Source organism: Callithrix jacchus, chromosome 11 (assembly GCF_049354715.1).
Source record: "Callithrix jacchus isolate 240 chromosome 11, calJac240_pri, whole genome shotgun sequence".
NCBI lineage: Eukaryota > Metazoa > Chordata > Mammalia > Primates > Cebidae > Callithrix > Callithrix jacchus.
The window spans coordinates 78,547,641-78,566,190 of NC_133512.1; the positions used below are offsets into that span (position 1 = coordinate 78,547,641).

General features: G+C 41.9%; 1 protein-coding gene across 1 annotated transcript in view; it reads right to left on the reverse strand.

Moving 5' to 3' along the window:
- Positions 1 to 18,550, reverse strand: part of LAMB4 (laminin subunit beta 4) — a 107,844-nt gene that overhangs the window by 58,572 nt on the left and 30,722 nt on the right. The window contains exons 12-16 of the mRNA XM_035254109.3: positions 17,498 to 17,577; positions 16,808 to 16,958; positions 5,148 to 5,333; positions 3,491 to 3,606; positions 2,553 to 2,673 (exon numbers count right to left, since the gene is read on the reverse strand). Of these exons, the coding sequence (XP_035110000.1) occupies positions 2,553 to 2,673; positions 3,491 to 3,606; positions 5,148 to 5,333; positions 16,808 to 16,958; positions 17,498 to 17,577 (654 nt within the window). The remainder of the gene's footprint in view (positions 1 to 2,552; positions 2,674 to 3,490; positions 3,607 to 5,147; positions 5,334 to 16,807; positions 16,959 to 17,497; positions 17,578 to 18,550) is intronic.

The window sequence follows — 18,550 nt, forward strand, 5'->3', positions numbered from 1 at the left end:
ATGGTTTAAAAAGAATGGCAGTTTTATATTCTAGAATGCCTAATATCCTTTTCACTCTAAACATAGTTTTATACATGCACATACCATATAATCTGGGTAACTGAAAACAAATTTCAGTGATCTCACAGTGCTTGCCAAACAAAATGCATTTCTGCAGAAGGAGCACTGTGGTTAAATGAAGGTTTTCTTTGGTCTTCTTGGTAGTGTCCCCTGGTCTTAGATGCAAATGTTAATCTGGCTGCAGAAAAGAATAAACTTTGAAAGGGCAGCGTCCCAAGCAGTCAAGTATCTTATTTTCCCAGAGCAGCAAAATTGGTGGTGTGGCATGAATCATGTTAGTCTGTAGTTCCAGCTGCTGGGGAGGCTGAGGCAGGAGAATTGCTTGAACCCGGGGAGTGGAGGCTGAGATTGTGCCCCTGCACTCCAGCCTGGGTGACACAGTGAAACTCTATCTCAAAAAAAGAAAAGAAAAGAAAAGAAAAAGCTCCTCAGTGGAGAAATGGAGTATATGGTTAGGAAAACCATGACAGTTTAAAATTCCCAATTAAGAGTTTGTTTCTACTTTCTACTTCATTTCTACTACAGTATGGTAGAATCTACCACATAGATCTTCTTGCCTCAACGGTTCCAGATCCCTCAGGTGCAGGATTTAGAACACTTTTGATTATGGTTGCCAGATGAAATGTGGCCGTAAAGTCTCTGTGCAACTACTCAACTCTGCCTTTTAGCTTGAGAGCAGCCATGCATAATATATAAACAAATGTGCTGGCTGTAGGCCAGTAAAATTCTGTTGGGCTGTAGTTTGCCAATTAAGTCATGATATTAGAAGAGTCTCACAAATATGCAGAAATGCAATATTAATGAAGCAATTTTATTTTTATCCATGAAATTACTTTTTAAAAATCCCACACCATTCTAAACAATTCTGTTGGAGGTGGGATGAAACTGGTACCTTCAAACATTACTAATGATCTTAAGAACTGGGGAGGCTGGGCACAGTGGCTCATGCCTATAACACCATCACTTTGGGAGGCCAAGATGGGCAGATCACCTGAGGTCAGGAGTTTGAGACCAGCCTGGTCAACATGGTGAAACCCCATCTCTACTAAAAATACAGATATTAGCCAGATGGTAGCGTGTGCCTGTAATCCCAGCTACTCAGAAGGCTGAGGGAGGAGAATTGCTTGCATTAGGGAGGTGGAGGTTGCAGTGAGCCAAAATCGTGCCACTGCACTCCAGCCTGGATGACAGAGAAGACTCTGTCTCAAAAAAACAAAAACAACAACAACAAAAAAAAACAAGTAAAGAAAAGAAATAGAAAAAAAAGTAATTGGGGAATATGTTCCAGAAAATATTTTGACACATATTTTAAGAGCCATAACACCTTAGATAAAGTAGGAAAATATTTTAAAATATTTTAAAAAATATGTATCAAGTATATATAGTATATTTAATGTGTATCAAATATATGTATATTTCAAATGTATCAAATATACACATGTATCAAACAAGCATAGTAGTAAAAAGTAGAAGTAACTTATATGACCAGGAATCGGGACAATAGATAAGTAACTTAAATAAATCTACTCAATGCCCAACCCTCCCCAGGGACAAGCCTGGGTCTGAAGGGCTGTGCAGAATAAGAAATTTGGAAGGAATGCCAATAGCCCCCCTCTGTGGGAGAAAAATGCTGGAAGAAATCCCTCGGGAAATATTACGCATGGTTTCTAAAGATAAGAAGACTGCACACATACCATAAGAAAATGCTTGGCTGGGCGTGGTGGCTCACACCTGTAATCCCAGCACTTTGGGAGACTGAGGTGAGTAGACTGCTTGAGGCCAGGAGTTCAAGACCAGCCTGGCCAACATGAAGAAACCCCATCTCTACTAGAAATACAAAATTAGCCAGGTGTGATGGCATATGCCTATAATCCCAGCTACTCAGGAGGCTGAGGCAGGAGGATCGCTTGAACCCGGGAGACAGAGGTTGCAATGAGCCAAGATCATGCCATTGCACTCAGAAAAAAAAAAAAAAAGAAAGAAAAAGAAAAGAAAATGCTTATAATGAAGTGTGAAGTGAAATAAATTGGTCTGCACACTGCATAAGCACTCTGATTTCCATGATACACAAGTGTAGGATGTATAAAATGGGAACTTAGAAAATAATGGCTGTGGTTAGATCTCTTCCCCACATTTCCTCTACTGCCAGTATGCTGTCCTGGCTCAGGGCAGGGATGCAGAAGCAGGCAGGGAGGCTCTGATTCTTGACTCCCCACTCACTAGCTCTGTGACACTGTGCCTCTGTTCCACCATCTGTAAAACCATGAAAGTACCTACCACACAGGGTTTCTGTGATTACATAATATGTAAAACACTCCAAACTGTTGCTGTGACATACTATTATAGAAGATTTGTAATTGCTATTAGGTGGTTTTTATAATTGAGCAAATACATATACATTTTTAAGACATATTTCACTAGAGAGTTTAAAAGTAGAGTTATAAAGGCGCTTAGTAGCAAAGGAGGCACCCACAAAGTTCTGTGATACTTACAGAGTCCACCAGGATGTGTGAATGAGCGTGGGACTCTCTTTTCAAAGGCTGAGAAAAATAGACGTCTATGGAATATTGTACATCTGGTTCTAAACAGATGGGTGTAGGAAGCAGCATGATTCTGTATTAAGAAAGATAAAGCAAAAATTCAGACCATGTACAATTGTATTAGCTAAATGGCCATAGTATTTGGTAGTCTTGCACTTGTACTGGGCAGTCACGTCCTCTGTGGGGCTGCGGCCTCTGTAGGTCTAAATCAGCACAGGTGGTCTGGCTGGACAGTAAAGTCACGTTCAGATCCTCTGTGGTTCTTCAATATGATTGTGCCAAGCAGCAAAGTCTGAGAAACTATTGGCCATGGGTTGTCATGACAACTCTGGCGAAAGGATAGGACAGAGGTACTCATCCCATCTCTCATGCTAACATCAACAGGATCTCAAAAAAATTATTTTGCCACTAGTTTCTGATGAGGCAAAATCAGTGGCCTCAAAATTAGTATCCTTTTACCTCAAAGACTCTCATCTATTGAGAGTAATCAAGCTGATTGTTTTACTCTTTTTCTTGTTGCAGTTTGCTTTCTTACATTTCAGAGCCACCTGGGGACTGGAAAAGAACATTCAAGATTTAAAGTAAGGATATCCTGACTAGAATCCTGGTTCTGCTACATACTAGCAATGAGTTTTTGGAAAATCATTTAAGTCTTCTCCTTCTCAATTTCTTCTTCATCTCATGAAGACAAAACCTGCCATACTGAGTTGTTATAAAGACTAAAAGTGATATTAAATGTAAAGCCTAGTGCAGCACACAGTAAGTGCTTAATATATATTATAGTTTTCTTCAGTCCCCCTCTTTTCCCATTAGTTCCCAGATATAAATTATTGATATATGAAGAAAATTCTAAGAAGCCTTCAGTGTTTGAGGACAGGTCTGAGACATACCTGGTAGCTGCTGGTAAGGCAAAAGATGGAGGCTCTGACTGTGGAGTCTTGGGTGTGCAGAGCTCACTCCTTCCAGGGGGGTTCACCACGATCTGGACAGTCCAGTCAGCTGCAGACTAGACAGGCATGACATTAAGGCATCTCACTGAGAGGACGCAGGAAAATGTTGTGCATGCACACACACATAACTAAAGGAGAGTGTATGGACTTGAATTTGTAACCCATAGGCCACTTGAAAAAGAGTTTGGTTTGGGAGGTCGAGGACCACCTGAATTGGAAATGTGAGACCAGCCTGACCAACACAGAGAAAGCCCGTTTCTACTAAAAATACAAAATTATCCAGGTGTGGTGGCACATGCCTGTAATCCCAGCTACTCAGGAGGCTGAGGCAGGAGAATCGCTTGAACCTGGGAGGCAGAGGTTTTGGTGAGCCACAATTGTGCCATTGCATCATCCCAGCCTGGGCAACAAGAGCTAAACTCAGTCTCAAAAAAAAAGCATTGTGGAGTTGAAAGAATCTTAGAGGTTCCCTCCCAGGCCCAGCTCTCTGATGCCTGAATTGTGATCCAGGCAGAAAAAACATTGTTTCTCATGGCCCATGGGCCTGGAAAAACCTTAACTCTCCTGGCAAGCTTAATCCTCAACCCCCATTTCTCAGGGAGTTGACTCATTCATCACGGCTCTGGATCACAGAACAAATAATAATTTGGAATCCTTTACAAAAGGAATCTATATGTCGGAGAGATATGCAAATTAGCTATATTTTAGAAGCCGTACAGGTTAGAAAAGCTCTTTTAAGGTGTCAGGGCTCTATTCTCCCTACAGATAAATTAATGTCTATATATATTTTAATGGCTTTCTTATCAAATGCACAGAGCCAAAATTCATTGAAGTTCCTTGGTTTTCACTTGTAAGTGAGAAATAGAGAATTATGTCCTATCACGCATTTCAAAGTGGATCAGCTGCTCTGGGCATGTGATGCATGGTGAGAGCCTACACAATGTGCTCCGTAGTTGGGCTTGGGAGCTTCTAAAACCACACCCCGCTCCAGCCATATAAAACATGTTTCAGAAGAGATGTTCAGTGGGTTTTAGATCCAAAGGAAGGTTAGGAACTACTGGTATAAATCAACTATTTTTCTAATTTGGCTTCTATTCTGTTTTAGATATTTCTTAAAAGGCAGGAGGCAGGGAGTCTAGTGGTGGGAAACAAGAGGGGCAGTTTGCTTTCGGCCTTCCTCTTGTTTCAGGGTAAGATCCAGATGCAAACAAATGCCTCTGCTGCATCCCTTGTGAGTCTGAATGTCTGTACATGTGTTGGTTCATTAAATTTTTAGAAGAAAAGTCCCAGGAGGGCAGGATTTGTGTTAGTTGTTTATTTTTCTTATACAAACAGTCACCACTTCCTTAAATCTGGTACCTTAAATATGTAACTTCAACTGTGGCTTCTCTTCATGGAATGCAGCATGCATGCGTATGGCTCACTGTGCTGCATCAATATCTTTGGGAAACCCTTGGGTTTATAATGCCCCCCAGATGTTCGCTTTTTGCAGATCCTTTGATGATGAGCCTATTCTAACAAGTCTGAAATGGAAACAGTTCAAGAATGCATTTCTGTCAGCTTTTTACCACCGAAGAAGTTGGAGAGTTAAGGATACCTGGGTTCTGTAGGAAATGGCAATGGTGAAGTCCATGGGAAACGGAATGTTGTTGACAGCAAATCTCAAGCCAGCCCCAGGGAGAACCCTGGCAAATCCAGGTCCAGTCCATGTAACAGGGTTCCCAGGAACTGTCTCTCCTAAAACAATGTGAACAGCAGGACTCTGGCCAAAAGTTCCTGAGCCCTAAAATGGGAGAGGAATGTAAATAGCTTTGCCTACAGTCAAGGCCTGACAGAGTTCAAGAAAACCAGTCCCCTAACTGCACCACCCCCTGTATTTCCTGGTGTGTATATGATTCATATGAGTCACAGATAAATTATGCTAAGCAGGATACAGTCCAGAATCCAGATGAGAATAATGTGCTGATACTGCAGCTTTGGAACATATTTTACTATATAGAATGATTGATTTGAAAGATGTGCCCTGAGAAGCCACTTTAATTTTTAAGTGACCTTTGGGTTAATGAACTGAGCAAATTCCACATTGATGAGTTTGGGTTTTCTTGGATATGACTGTGGAGTTCTGCCCAAAATATGGAGGCTATTTCCATGCCCACTTTAAGGATTTTGCCTAATTGGGCATGACAATGAGAAAACCCACATGGATATTTCTCATTTTGCATGGAAGAAATACCTAGAAAAATAAAGAGAAATGCTCCTCTTCTATCTGCTTAAGAGCATATAAGGAGAAAATTCAAACATGATTAATTAGAATCCCTGACAGTCTGTATACTGGATGTCAACCTGAGGCCATCTGGACTCTGTAGATAATACCTCTTTAATTACTTTTGCATTGGCCTCTCCACACTCACAGCCTCTGCTCAAATTCCTCCTCTTGTTACTTTTGCCTGTGTTGCTGCAATAGTCTCTTGGCGCTGCTCTCTTTGCCCTCTCTGGTCCAATACATACCATGTCCTGCTGCCAACCAAGCATTTCAAACTCTTTCTAACTGCCAACAGAATAACGCCCAACTTACTTAGCCTGGAGTTCTGGTAGCTCTGTTATCTACCTCAAACTGCCCGCCATTTGATAAATGTTCAGTAACCATTATGTGCCAGCTCCTGAATTAAGAATGCAAAATAAATAGGACAGATCCCCTGCCACAGAAGGGTTTAGAATCTTGCATTTGAGGCAGAAATGTAAATAAGAAACTATAATATCAGATTGGGTTTTAATAGACAGAGGTATATGTAAAGTCACCTATATGCAAAGTTTTTCAAACATTTTTAAAAATCCCCTTGTAAGGCCAGGTGTGGTGGCTCACACCTGTAATCCCAGCACTTTTGGAGGCTTAGGCAAATGGATCACAAGGTCAGGAGTTAGAGACCAGCCTGGCCAACATGGTAAAACCCCATCTCTACTAAAAATACAAAAATTAGCCTGGTGTGGTGGTGCACACTTGTAGTCCCAGCTACTCCGAATGCCGAGGTATGAGAATCTCTTGAACCTGGGAGTCTCACTGTACTCCAGCCTGGGTGACAGACCAAGACTCTGTCTCAAAAATATATATATATGTGTGTGTGTGAGTGTGTGTGTATTCTTGCAATTGCAGTAGACACTGTAGGTGCACCTCCCAGATCTCATTTAGCTGTTTGGTGCACCCATTCCACAGTTGCTGTGTGTGTGGCTGCTGACAGCTGACAGTTGACCCTTGCTCTGGAGAACTGCTCTTTCATACCTCCCTTGATAACACCCCAAAACAACGTCTGGGAGCTCACAGTCAATGACTGACTGATAAAAGGCTGGCCAGGTTGTCTCAAGGGCCAGGACAACTTTGCCTGTAGTGTACGCCCCTGAGCTCCTCTGAGGATCAATTCAAGGATTGTTTTACCTGAGATCACATCTCACTTTGCTCTTTCCTTTTCTCTCTTTTCTCCTTCACTCTCTTAAGAGTATTCCTGAAGAACATTTCCTTAATTCATGTGATTTTCACATGCAGCTGAATCCCATCTTAGGCTCTCTTAGGGCTCCTGACTTGAGATAGGTAATGCCAGACAGTTTATCTGAAAGTAGATCCTAAGGTGGAATTCTGGAGGTGGATAATTTACTGTTTTGCTGGCAATGAGGACCCTGGTGGGTGACATGTACTGATGATCCTGGCATGAAGTACTGATACAATTGCTAAAACTGTCGTCTATGGAGAAATGGGACAGAATAAAGGCAAGGAATGGCAGGCACTGACTTGAGCAGCATTTCTGGCATTAAAAGATAGGGAGGCATCTGTATCCTTTGATGTTCCAGTAAGAACTGTGAAAATGGGTGGCTGTTGTTGAATGTCTTTGATGAGAGAAAATGACAGAGTCAGAACAATCAATCATCAATGTAAAGCAAAATGTGAGAATCAGATAACCTCCTTGCAGGTGTGTTTAAAGAGACTCTCATATCTCCTTAAACTAGAGAGCAAGAGGAGCTGAAGATTATTCACAAGCATTGAATTATAAGAGTTGCAGAACTTCAGAGAAGAGGCTGAATTAGTAGCCTAGGTAAATTACTTAAGAAAACATAAGTGTCTACTGGGGAAGGGAATATACCCATACTCTTTCAGTATTAGTGAATACAGGATCTGAGCTTATGATGATAACCAGGTATCCAAAATGCCATCATGGTCTCCTTGTTAGAATAGGGGCATATGTGGGACAGGTAATAATAGACTGCTGGCCAGGTGCCTTTCATAGTGCGTTGACTGTATTTACAGAACCACCTGTATTTACAGGAAGATAATGTTCTTCAGTTCTTGAATATAAAATGGAATGAACCTGCTTTTCAGTTGGCCCTGGTTCTTCAACCTGCGGGGTAAGAGCTCTTTTCATAGAAAAAGCCGGTAAAATCCTGTAAAATGAGCCCCCTACCCCAGCCCAAAGCCAAGACAGTACATAAAAACACTACTGCAAATCAGGGGCATCCTCAGAGTGCCACTCTCAAGCCTTAAAGGATGAATGAGTGGTGGTTCCCATCATATCCCCATTTAAGGCACCCAACTTGTTTCTGCAGTCATTGGATGGATCACTGGCAGGTGGAAGTCACCACAAATTTAACCAAGTTATAGTCCCACGTGCAGCTGTTGGGTTGGATGGAGTGTCTTTACTAGAGCAGATTAATACAGCCTCTGGAACATGCTATGCAGATATTGATATGCAAAAATGTTTTCTCTTCCATACGTGTAAGGAAAAAGGAATATGAGCAGATGTTTCTACACTGTCTGCAAATGTGGTGGCATGGAATGGCGTGGCTCTATTTTGCAACAAGGGCAAGTGGGTTCCTTCTGTAGTCTGAGAGTGCTGAGGAGAACACTTGGAAAGGGCAAGAGTGTGTGTTCACAGTCTTATTCCACGGTTATTTTAATTATCCTGGTCTCTGTCACAATATACCCCCAAAGGATCTGGACCATCCATATATTCTATGAAATATTCATTAATCCACTACATCAAGGCTAGTGAAGTGTGTGCCTTGGCCCAAGGTTATACTACATGGTTTCCCACAGTGAGAACCAGCCGTTCTATGGCCTTGGCCAGCACTTTTCCTGAGGGCTGTGATTCGCCAAGGCGGGAAAACATAACATCTCCTCTGCACAACAGATCCATTTTCCAGCAAAAGAAGTTCAGCAGTGCTCACGTGATTTTGGGAGTCACTGCCCCTACACAAACCATACTACCAGAAGATGCTGACCTGAGATGGCAGTGGAATGGTGTCCCTTAAAGATGCAGCTGAAGCATTAGCTTCACAGACTTGGAAATGAAACCTTAGAAGACGGGCAAGTGTTCTTTGGGATGTTATGTATTCCTTAAATCAAGACATTTGTGGGATGTAGTGTCCCTAACAGGTAGAATACACGGGTTTGGGAGAATCAATTAGGATTAGCCATGCCCACTATCACTCCAAGTAACCATGGGAATCTGGGCTTCTTGTCTCTGTAACTTTAGGCTCTGTGGATCTAGAGATCTTGATTTTTGGAGGGAGACAAAGAGTTCCTTCTGCTAATCTTAAAGCTATGGCTGCTGCATGGTCTCTTGGGCTCTTCATACCAGCAGACCAGTAGTCATGAGAAGGAATTACCATAACTAGCAGAGCCGTGGCTATATAATGGGGACATCAGGAATATGTATGGCACTGAGGTGATCCACTGGGGCACCTTTGGTGCTCCCATACATGTGGTCTGATAATGTATGCCATGCTGGGGTTCCAGCCCCTGAGGGATGAGGGTGTGAGTCATCTAATCTATAAGTGCCAGTTGAGGATGAGGAGAATCTAGAATGTGTAGAGAGGAAGGAGAGAGATGGTATCAGTTATAGCCTTGGGACCTACTGCAGCTAGAGGTTGTAGTTTGTCTCACTAGTATCATTTTGTAAATTTCCTCAGGAATTATGATCAATCAGAATCTTGGAGAAGCTGTGCCTGCATGGAGTGAACTTAACATAAGAAGCAAATGGGCAGGGCCAGTTTCATAGTTGTCTAGGACCACCTGTCCCCCAATAAAGCCCCCATGCTTAATTTGATGCTTTGCTGTCACCATCTAGATATAGTTAATAATTTTATTTCTTTGAACGTGCTCTGTAAGTCTCTTGGGACAGTGGAACATGCACATGAGCAGAAGAGATATGCACATCATGTGTGTCTGCTTCCTTGTTGCCCCATTTGCAGATACTGCACATCACGGCTGATGAACACAGAATTCTGGTGGACCTACTATGCCTGAGAGTTCAGTGAGACTCAAAGTGAGTGCAAGGTAACTGCGTTCCTAATGTGATTGAGTTAGCAAGAGTTCCTGCCGATAGCTCCAAGAAGGCAAGCTTCTGTTAGAACCAGACTTGTGTTGAAAGCAGAAAGAAAGGCATTCGAGGAAACATAAACAACCAAAGAATCCTATTATTATTATTTTGAGATAGGGTCTCATTCTGTCACCCAGGCTGGTGAGCAGTGGCACAATCATGGCTCTCTGCAGCCCTGACCTCTTGGGCTCAAGTGATCCTCCCACCTCAGCCTCCTGAGTAGTTGGGACCACCAGCACACGTCATCACACCCAGCTAATTTTTAATTTTTTTTGCAGAGATGGGGTCTCAAATCCAGGCTGGTCTTAAACTCCTGGACTTAAGCAATTCTCCCATCTCAGCCTCCCAAAGTGCTGGGATCACAAATGTGAGCCACCATGCCAGGCCTCATATATTATCTTACTTCCCTGCATTAGCCAAGTACTTCCACTGAAAAGGAAGACTAGAAGGAAAGAGAAAGACAGGACAACCCACAGTTTCATTTCCTTTCTGTCTTTCTTTACTCACCAGTATGCTGAAGGTAGACTATTGGTTTAACACACAGCAGGAGGTGAAATGAAAGCAGCTGACTTAGTTTTGTGTAGTGTTCTCACAGTTCTGGTAAGAATCAGATACATATGTATATATGACTACAAATTGACAATATGGCTATGAAAACAAATTTTGTAATTTCAGTGATTCCATGTGTGAGTTGAAATGCTCTTATGTTTACAGTTAAAATTGGCACTGCACTCTACAAAGATGAATGGTACAATTCATGCTAATCATTTTGCATTTTAATATCTTTACACAGAATGACATCAAACAGCAAGTAAAAAAAATGCTCTGAAAAATGGAGAAAGACTATGACAGAGAGTATAAAGCTTGATATTTTAGTACTTTCAATGGCCTTTTTTTTCTTCTGATTTTGCCCTGGGCCCTGCAGATGGGTCTGAGCACGCAGTGAGTAGGTGTTTTAAGTGCTGTAGGTGCTGTTGTTCTGCTGCCAGATCCCCTTTCCTGGGCCAGTGCATGCAGCTGCCAGCTCCTGTTGTTGCTATGGCTCCCGACTGCCCTCCTTTCTTGGACCTTGCCCTTGGCTTGTGAAGTGAAGCTACCTCCCCTGGAAGGTTACCCACATCTACCTCGGCAGTCTACTGCCAATGACTGACTGATGCAGGAACACAACAGGCCAGCTGTGCCTCAGTGGGGACACTCTGTGATGCAATTTATGCTTCAGAGCTTCCCTGGGGGATGAGACCCGAAGCTACACTTTACCCTCGACCCCATACCTGCCTCCCCCTTTCTCATTTCCTAGCCTACTTCCCTCACTCCATTATAGGATTCTCCTGACATGTGTTCTCTCTATAAAACACATGCACCTGAATTCCCATTGTCCCAACCTAAGACAGTGACACTGTACACATGTACACATACATTGATATAAAATTGAAAAAAATTTCACAAAAAGATGACTATTTTGTATTCTTCTGTTGTACTAAACTGACCCACTAAACTGATTCCATGGCCTACTTATTAACTGGCATGGCCTGCAGTTTGAAAAATTATAGCTCTTTGGAAACTCAGAGATGGAAACAATTATGTCCAGATGTCAGGGTAGGAAATGTCAGAGAAAAAGAAATCTGAGTTGGGTTTTAAGGGATGAGGAGTTTTCCCAATTAATAACACAGAGGTGGTCATTTCAAGAAAGAGAGGAGTACATAGTGGATGCTCAAAGTAGGGTTTCTCAAAGTGCTGTCATTAACCATCTATATCAGAATCACCTTGGGGCACATGGCAGACATGCAGATTTCTTGGACAACCTCAGATTCCCAGATGTGGAATCTGGGTTTTTGCATAAATGCCCTCTTCAGTATTATATTTCCTTTGTCAATTATGAAATCACTTCCTTGTTTCTGGAAATACATATCACATTCAGGCAAAGTTGTTGCTACAATCCTTTTTTTATTTTTTTTGAGACAGAGTCTTACTCTGTTGCCCAGGCTGGAGTGCAATGGTACAATCTCAGCTCACTGCAATCTCCGCCCCCAGGTTCAAGTGATTCTTGTGTCTCAGTCTCCAAAGTAGCTGGGACTACAGGCATGTGCCACCACACTCAACTAATTTTTGTATTTTTAATAGTGATGAGGTTTTAACATGGTTGGCCAGGCTGGTCTCAAACACCTGATCTCAGGTGATCTGCCTGCTTCAGCCTCCCAAAGTGCTGGGATTAGAGGTATGAGCCACCATGCCCAGACTAAAATCTTAAAAATAAATGACAGTTTAAGTGCCTATCAGAAGTATTAATTATACCATGGACCATGAGGTTCAGATTGTTCCAACACTTAACAGGTAGTCATGATTCTTATTTGAATGCTTCAGAAAAAGTAATGCAGATACAGTTTATAATTTTTTGGTTTTCTGTGAAAATGGAAAAATTCTGGTAGTCCTAAGACCACATGTTGGATTTTCTTTTTAAAGGATGCTGTATTAGTGAAAGCCTAAAGTGGAAAAATATTTAATTATATACTAGCTTTGTGGTGTTAAAAAAAAGTATAAATACTAGGTTTTAAAATTAGGTTTCAAGAAGAAAGTTGAAGAAAATCAATAATAGGCATGGAATAGAAATTTAAAAAATGATTAGCTATTATAACTTTTGACATTCTTCAGCCCAGTTGTTCTTCATTCTTCCAGTTTGTAGACTTTTGTCTTATAAGTTTTCATGAGAGGTTATATTAGAATAGTCAAATTCCACTGGCCGAACTAAAAGAGGAAACTCACAAGCATGCAACTCCAGTTTCCTTTAAAACTTGGTTTTTATAGGTTTCTCATTCACGTCATCTCTTTACCATTCAGCTGCTAACCCAGTTAAATCTCCAATTGCTCCATGTTTTCCAATTTTCCCTGCACCCTAGATATCGGTGTTTGCCTGTTTGATGTTTCATTGTTGGTTTTACAGTTAAGACTTTCAATTTCACAGGTGAGGGCTGGGCATGGTGGCTCACGCTGTAATCCCAGCACTTTGGAAGGCTGAGGTCGGTGGATCACCTGAGGTCAGGATTTCAAGAGCAGCTTGGCCAACATGGCAAAACCCTATCTCTACTAAAAAATACAAAAATTATCCAGGTGTGGTATCAGGTGCCTGTAATCCCAGCTACTTGGGAGGCTGAGGCAGGGAGAATTGTTTGAACCCAGGAGGCAGAAGTTGCAGTGAGCCGAGATCACGCCACTCTACTCCAGCCTGGGTGACACAGCAAGAGTCTGTCTTGGAAAAAAAGGAAAGTAATAAAATAATAATAAAAAATTTTCACAGGTGTCCTGATTGTTCATCATGAGCTGGAAGCCCTGAGGTCAGCCGTAGCCAGCGTCAGGAGCCCCACTGATTCCAGCATTCATGATTCAGACTCAGCCACACTTTGTGACAAGCTCCTGGGCCTCTGTGATGAGATCCCTTTAGAAGGGCCACGCCAGAATTGTATCTATTTGCTCTTTTTTTCCCTCTTCACCAACTGTGTTCATCTTGTAACACAATGTTACAAACTATTTTACTAATTTTATACAGAAAACACGTATTACAGAATTAATGTTAAATCTCTTCTATGCTATATTAAATTCTATACTATACTAAATTCAAACAATATTAGCCTATTGTGTCGTTAAAGCAGGTTTTCTGTACGAGTCAGTTCTGTAAGAAAATAAACCAGTGCTTATGAAACTGCACAGGAGTCACCTGGGGGATGGTATTAAAAAGACATGACTCAGTAGTCTAGGGTAGGTATAAGCTTCTAATGAGCTCCCAGATAATGGACTATTACTGGTCTACAGATCACATTTTGAGTTACAAGCACATATATATAACTTTTTGATGAGCCATGAAGACAGCTAATTGTAATTCTTCTGAATTCTCCAATTAGAATATTGAAACAATTCTTCATAAGATGTGGTTGGGTTTGCCTTCATGCATATTTTCATCTCTAACCTTTCTCTTCTCTCTGTTACCTCTTAACCTAGGTCCTTATTTGTTCCTGTCTGGACTAGTGCAGTCTGTCCAGAAATGGGCTTCATTTCTGTTAGATCAAGTTGGTAAGAACACTGAGGACAGCCCCCGTCACATCATTTCCTTGCAAAGAAGGTGTATGGTGAACACATCTGACAGCAATCACTTAAGCATACCCAGAGAATGACCCTATGGTCTAAAACGAATGTGTGTTTAGAGTTCCCAGCTGAGGAATCTGGGAGTAGCCAACCTGGAGATTCATTCCTTATCTCTGAGGAGCATCTGAACCTCTGGCCTATCCTGTGGAACACAGGCCATACAGGGTTTGAGGCCCTTTGTTTTGCATTAAATGAAGGTTGCATGGAAGAGGTTGCTGGGGTGAGGGTGCTAAGTGAAAATGCTATAGAAACTACATGTTTTTTATAGCAGTCCTCCTGTCTAGCCTGCTGCCATTGGATCCCTGTGTGTGAATTCCCGTATGTCTCATTTGCTGACTCCGGGTGACTTCTTCGGCCTCTTGAACATGGTGCTGTATCTACTGAAGTCAATAGGGGCCCAGCATGACAGAAGGTTTCAATGAGTTCTCATTGCCCAAAAAATAAAGTTTAGCTTCCTTAGCAGGAGCCTATAATTTTATTTTACAATAATTCTTCTCTATTTATACTCCCTGCTGTACCTGTGACTATACCTGCCTTGGTTGTCCTCTGAACTGTTATTTATTACTTGCCCTGGCTAGACTGTCTTCTCATAAGGGCTGACTCATGGCTTAGAAATCCTAACACACTTACTGATTCTCCTTATCATTTGTCACTGCCCCATCCTAAGCAGTCTATGTAAACGTGTTAGCTGTAGTAAAAACTCCTGGGGCCAGGGACCCTAACTAATCTCTATCTATATGTCCTTAGCCTGGAGCTCAGCTTTGTGTGCATGTTGTACCACATTTTAAGGGGTTAAGAGTAAGAGTTGTGTTTGGTTTTTTGAGACATGGTCTTGATCTCTTGCCCAGGCTGGAGTGCAGTGGTGTGACCACAGCTCACTGCAGCCTCAACCTTCCAGGCCCAAACTATCCTTCCACCTCAGCTTCCTGAGTAGCTGGGATTACAAGCATGTGCCACTATACCCAACTATTTTTTTATCATTGTTTTTGTAGAGATGGGATCTCACTATGTTGTCCAGGCTGGTCTTGAACTCCTGGACTCAAGTGATCCTCCAGTCTTGGCCTCCAAAAGTGCTGGAGTTACAGATGTGAGATACCGCACCAGGCCAAGAGTAAGAGTTTTGAAACCAGATGCACCTGGGTTTCAATTCAGTTTCTCCCAAACCCCACCATCTACTAGGTGTATAACTTTGAATGAATTACTTAACCTTGCTAATTTTTTTTCTCATGTGGGATTTAGGAATAATAGGTTGCTTGGAGAGGTAAATGAGATAATGTATGTAAAGTGCAAAGCCCAGTGCATTAAAAAGTGGAATAATAATATTAATAATACAGCAACAGTGACAGCATAGCCAGCATACTATAAAAATTTGTTAACGAATGTGCAAAGAATTAAATGGTACCCAACTTAAATCTTTTCTACTACAATTAAAGATTATACCCTCAGCAGGGAAAGAAAATTATTCACATTATTGCCCTTTAAACTCTTAATCAGTTCCACCTTGAATGCTTTTTCTTTTTTCATAGATATTACTGTCTATCCTTTTAAGAAAATTTTACTTGCCTTTTAAACCTATCCCATGTCCTGGATATTTTTTCTTAAGCCACGGAGGGAGTAGCAAAGGTTCATATCATGCATGATATAAACCTCCCACCACCCAACCGCTTCACAAATAAAATCAGCATTGTTTCAGACGTTTTACTCACAACCCCTGGCTCAGAGCTGTATTGGCATGCCAAATATTATATTTATTGGTAATAGGATAAACATTTGTTCAGTATGTGCTGTGTTGAAGGTGTTGCATTCATTCATTTTAGATAATTATGTTTGCTCTATTTTCTTATCTAGAAAGTAGGACCTAGTTATGGCCTAAATAGAAATAGTGATACTTCTTTCCAATATTTTAAGTCAGTCACCATCATAAACATGCAATATTCAAGACCAAGAAGAAGAACCCAGACGTAGGATTGTTTCATTTGAATTCCACCACGGTTGTTACATCTAAGTAGGGACAGGGAAAGTCTCATGCTCTTGCCTTGATTCTAGTCAGTAAAAGAGCAAATTCCAAGCCTCCTAAGGAACATTCCCATCCCTCCCTCTTTGTCCTTATAGATAAGGAAGAGATTCCAGGAATGCCTTGGTTACTGGAACCTAGAATTAGTTCCCCTTGTTTTCTTTATCTATCCAAATTCTGTCTTTGGAATCAATGTTCACTCTTTCTCCTTAGAGACTGTCACTTTGAATTACCTTTCCTTTGTCATATTCCTACCTAGAGTCATACTCTTGAGAACTTTGTATACCTTTGTCACTCATTCATTAGAAGATATTGATAAGGATCCTACGGTGTGTCGGGCACTGTGTGAGGCTCTAGTGCAACAATGATGAATGCTATACACATCCCCCACACACTTTTATAGTTTATAATATCATGGGAAGATAGAGAAATAGATGCTCAATAAACACATTTTATCTGATGGGTACCTTGAAAGAGCAAAATTTGATAATTTTCATCATAATTTGATCCATTCACATTTATGTGCCAGACCCTGTGCTAGAACTGGGATACAAAGATGAATTAAACAGAGACTTTGCTCTCAAGAGTTTATATAATCTGCAGTTGCATGTTATATAAACTCTGAGCTGTATCTTTGGGCAAAAGTATTTTTTTTCTAGGTATCTTAACCACGATCTCAGGTGTGTGCTGTTTGCCGACGCATCATCCAATGCAGTCTACAGGGACAGCAAATGAAATACGAACCGAAAGTGCCAGTCCTGGGAGTGGTGTGGCTTCCTCCGCCTCATAGATATAGAAATTCAAAGGAGGAAAGAAGTAGCCAGGGGCTGGTTCAGAGCAGCTGCGGCCGGTGATGTACGGGCGGCATTCACACTGGCCATCCGTGGGTGAGCACCTGAGGAAAAAGCAATTCATCATGAAAAAATATAAAGTCGGTGAGTGTAAAATGAAGGTGTAGGGGTGCTGGGCTAGTGCTCCCTGAGTTTGGACCGATACTTAGAATCAGTCAATCAATAGTCCTGTGGCCAGATGTAGAAAGGCCATTGGTTTAACCCAACTGGTCTTGAATGGTGAATCTAGAGCCATGGAGCCCAGGTGGACACTTTTTTTCTTTCCCGGTTCTGCTCTAAAATCTGGCAAAAGAGTGGCATTAGGACCTCTCTTTACAGGATGGCAAAAAACTGGCGCTTTAAGCAGGTCACACATATTCAGGCACCCATCCCACCAGCTTGTGGGATACCCTGCAGAAGGATTGTTTACCTCAGCCTTGGAAATATTTGAAGTGAAAGAAATCAGTGGGTCCTAGTTAATGTCTCAAGATCATTGCTTGTCATGGAATAAAATTTTTCACCTATGACTATTAGCATATCAGAATATGCTTTTATGTTTAAATAAGGAATACTGCTATATGACTGACTCATCTGACTGACTTACGTATTAGAATAAGCACCTCCAATATCACAGTCACAGGGAGAGCACCCATGGAGATGATTTCCCAGGCCCCAGTATCCAACCTACAGAGAAAAAAGGCTCAGCTGATTCCAGCTATGAAGATATTGTTCTGAAGTACAATACTGAAATCATGACAATCCAATTGCCACACATCAAATAGCCAAACAGCCTGCACCATCCCAGAGGAGGCTTTCTGGCCTATGCACTTGACTAATGATCTCCACCGACACATCTCCCGTCTGCAGGATTTGAAGTAGGGGACAGGGCTGGGCGCGGTGGATCACACCTGTAATCCTAGCACTTTGGGAGGCTAAGGTGAGTGGATCACTTGAGGCCAGTAGTTTGAGACCAGCCTCTACTTGAGAGGCTGAGGCAGGAGAATCACTTGAACCTAGAAGGCAGAAGCTGCAGTGAGCCAAGAGCATGCCACTGCACTCCAGCCTGGGTGACAGAGTGAGGCAGCACCTCAAAAATATAAAAATTAAAATTAAAAAATGAAGTAAGGGGACAGGAAGGTTGTCCATGTATTAGGTCAAGTGGAAAAGCAACAGGAGCCATACAATTCCTCTAACATCACCAGTTTATGCTCAAGCTGGGTAATTTAAGTCCTATCGGAAGAGAAGTTCTTCTCCCAGCCTACATGTAACTGCTTCCCCTGCACCCCCACTCCCCGACAGATGGAGTCTTTCTAGTGCAGTGGTGCAATCTCAGCTCACTGCAACCTCTGCCTCCCAGAAGAAGCAATTATCCTGCCTCAGCCTCCCGAGCACCTGGGATTACAGGCACCCACCATTACGCCCAGCTAATTTTTGTATTTTTAGTAGAGATGGAGTTTCACCATGTTAGCCAGGCTGGTCTTGAACTCCTGATCTCGTAATCCATCCGCCTTGGCCTCCCAAAGTGCTGGGATTACAGGCATGAGCCACCATGCCCGGCCGTGTAACTGCTTTTAATAAAACTGTTAGGGTTCCTTACTACAACAATCCCTGGGTATTTTACCCATACAACATTGAAATGTTTGTGGTAGAGAAATCA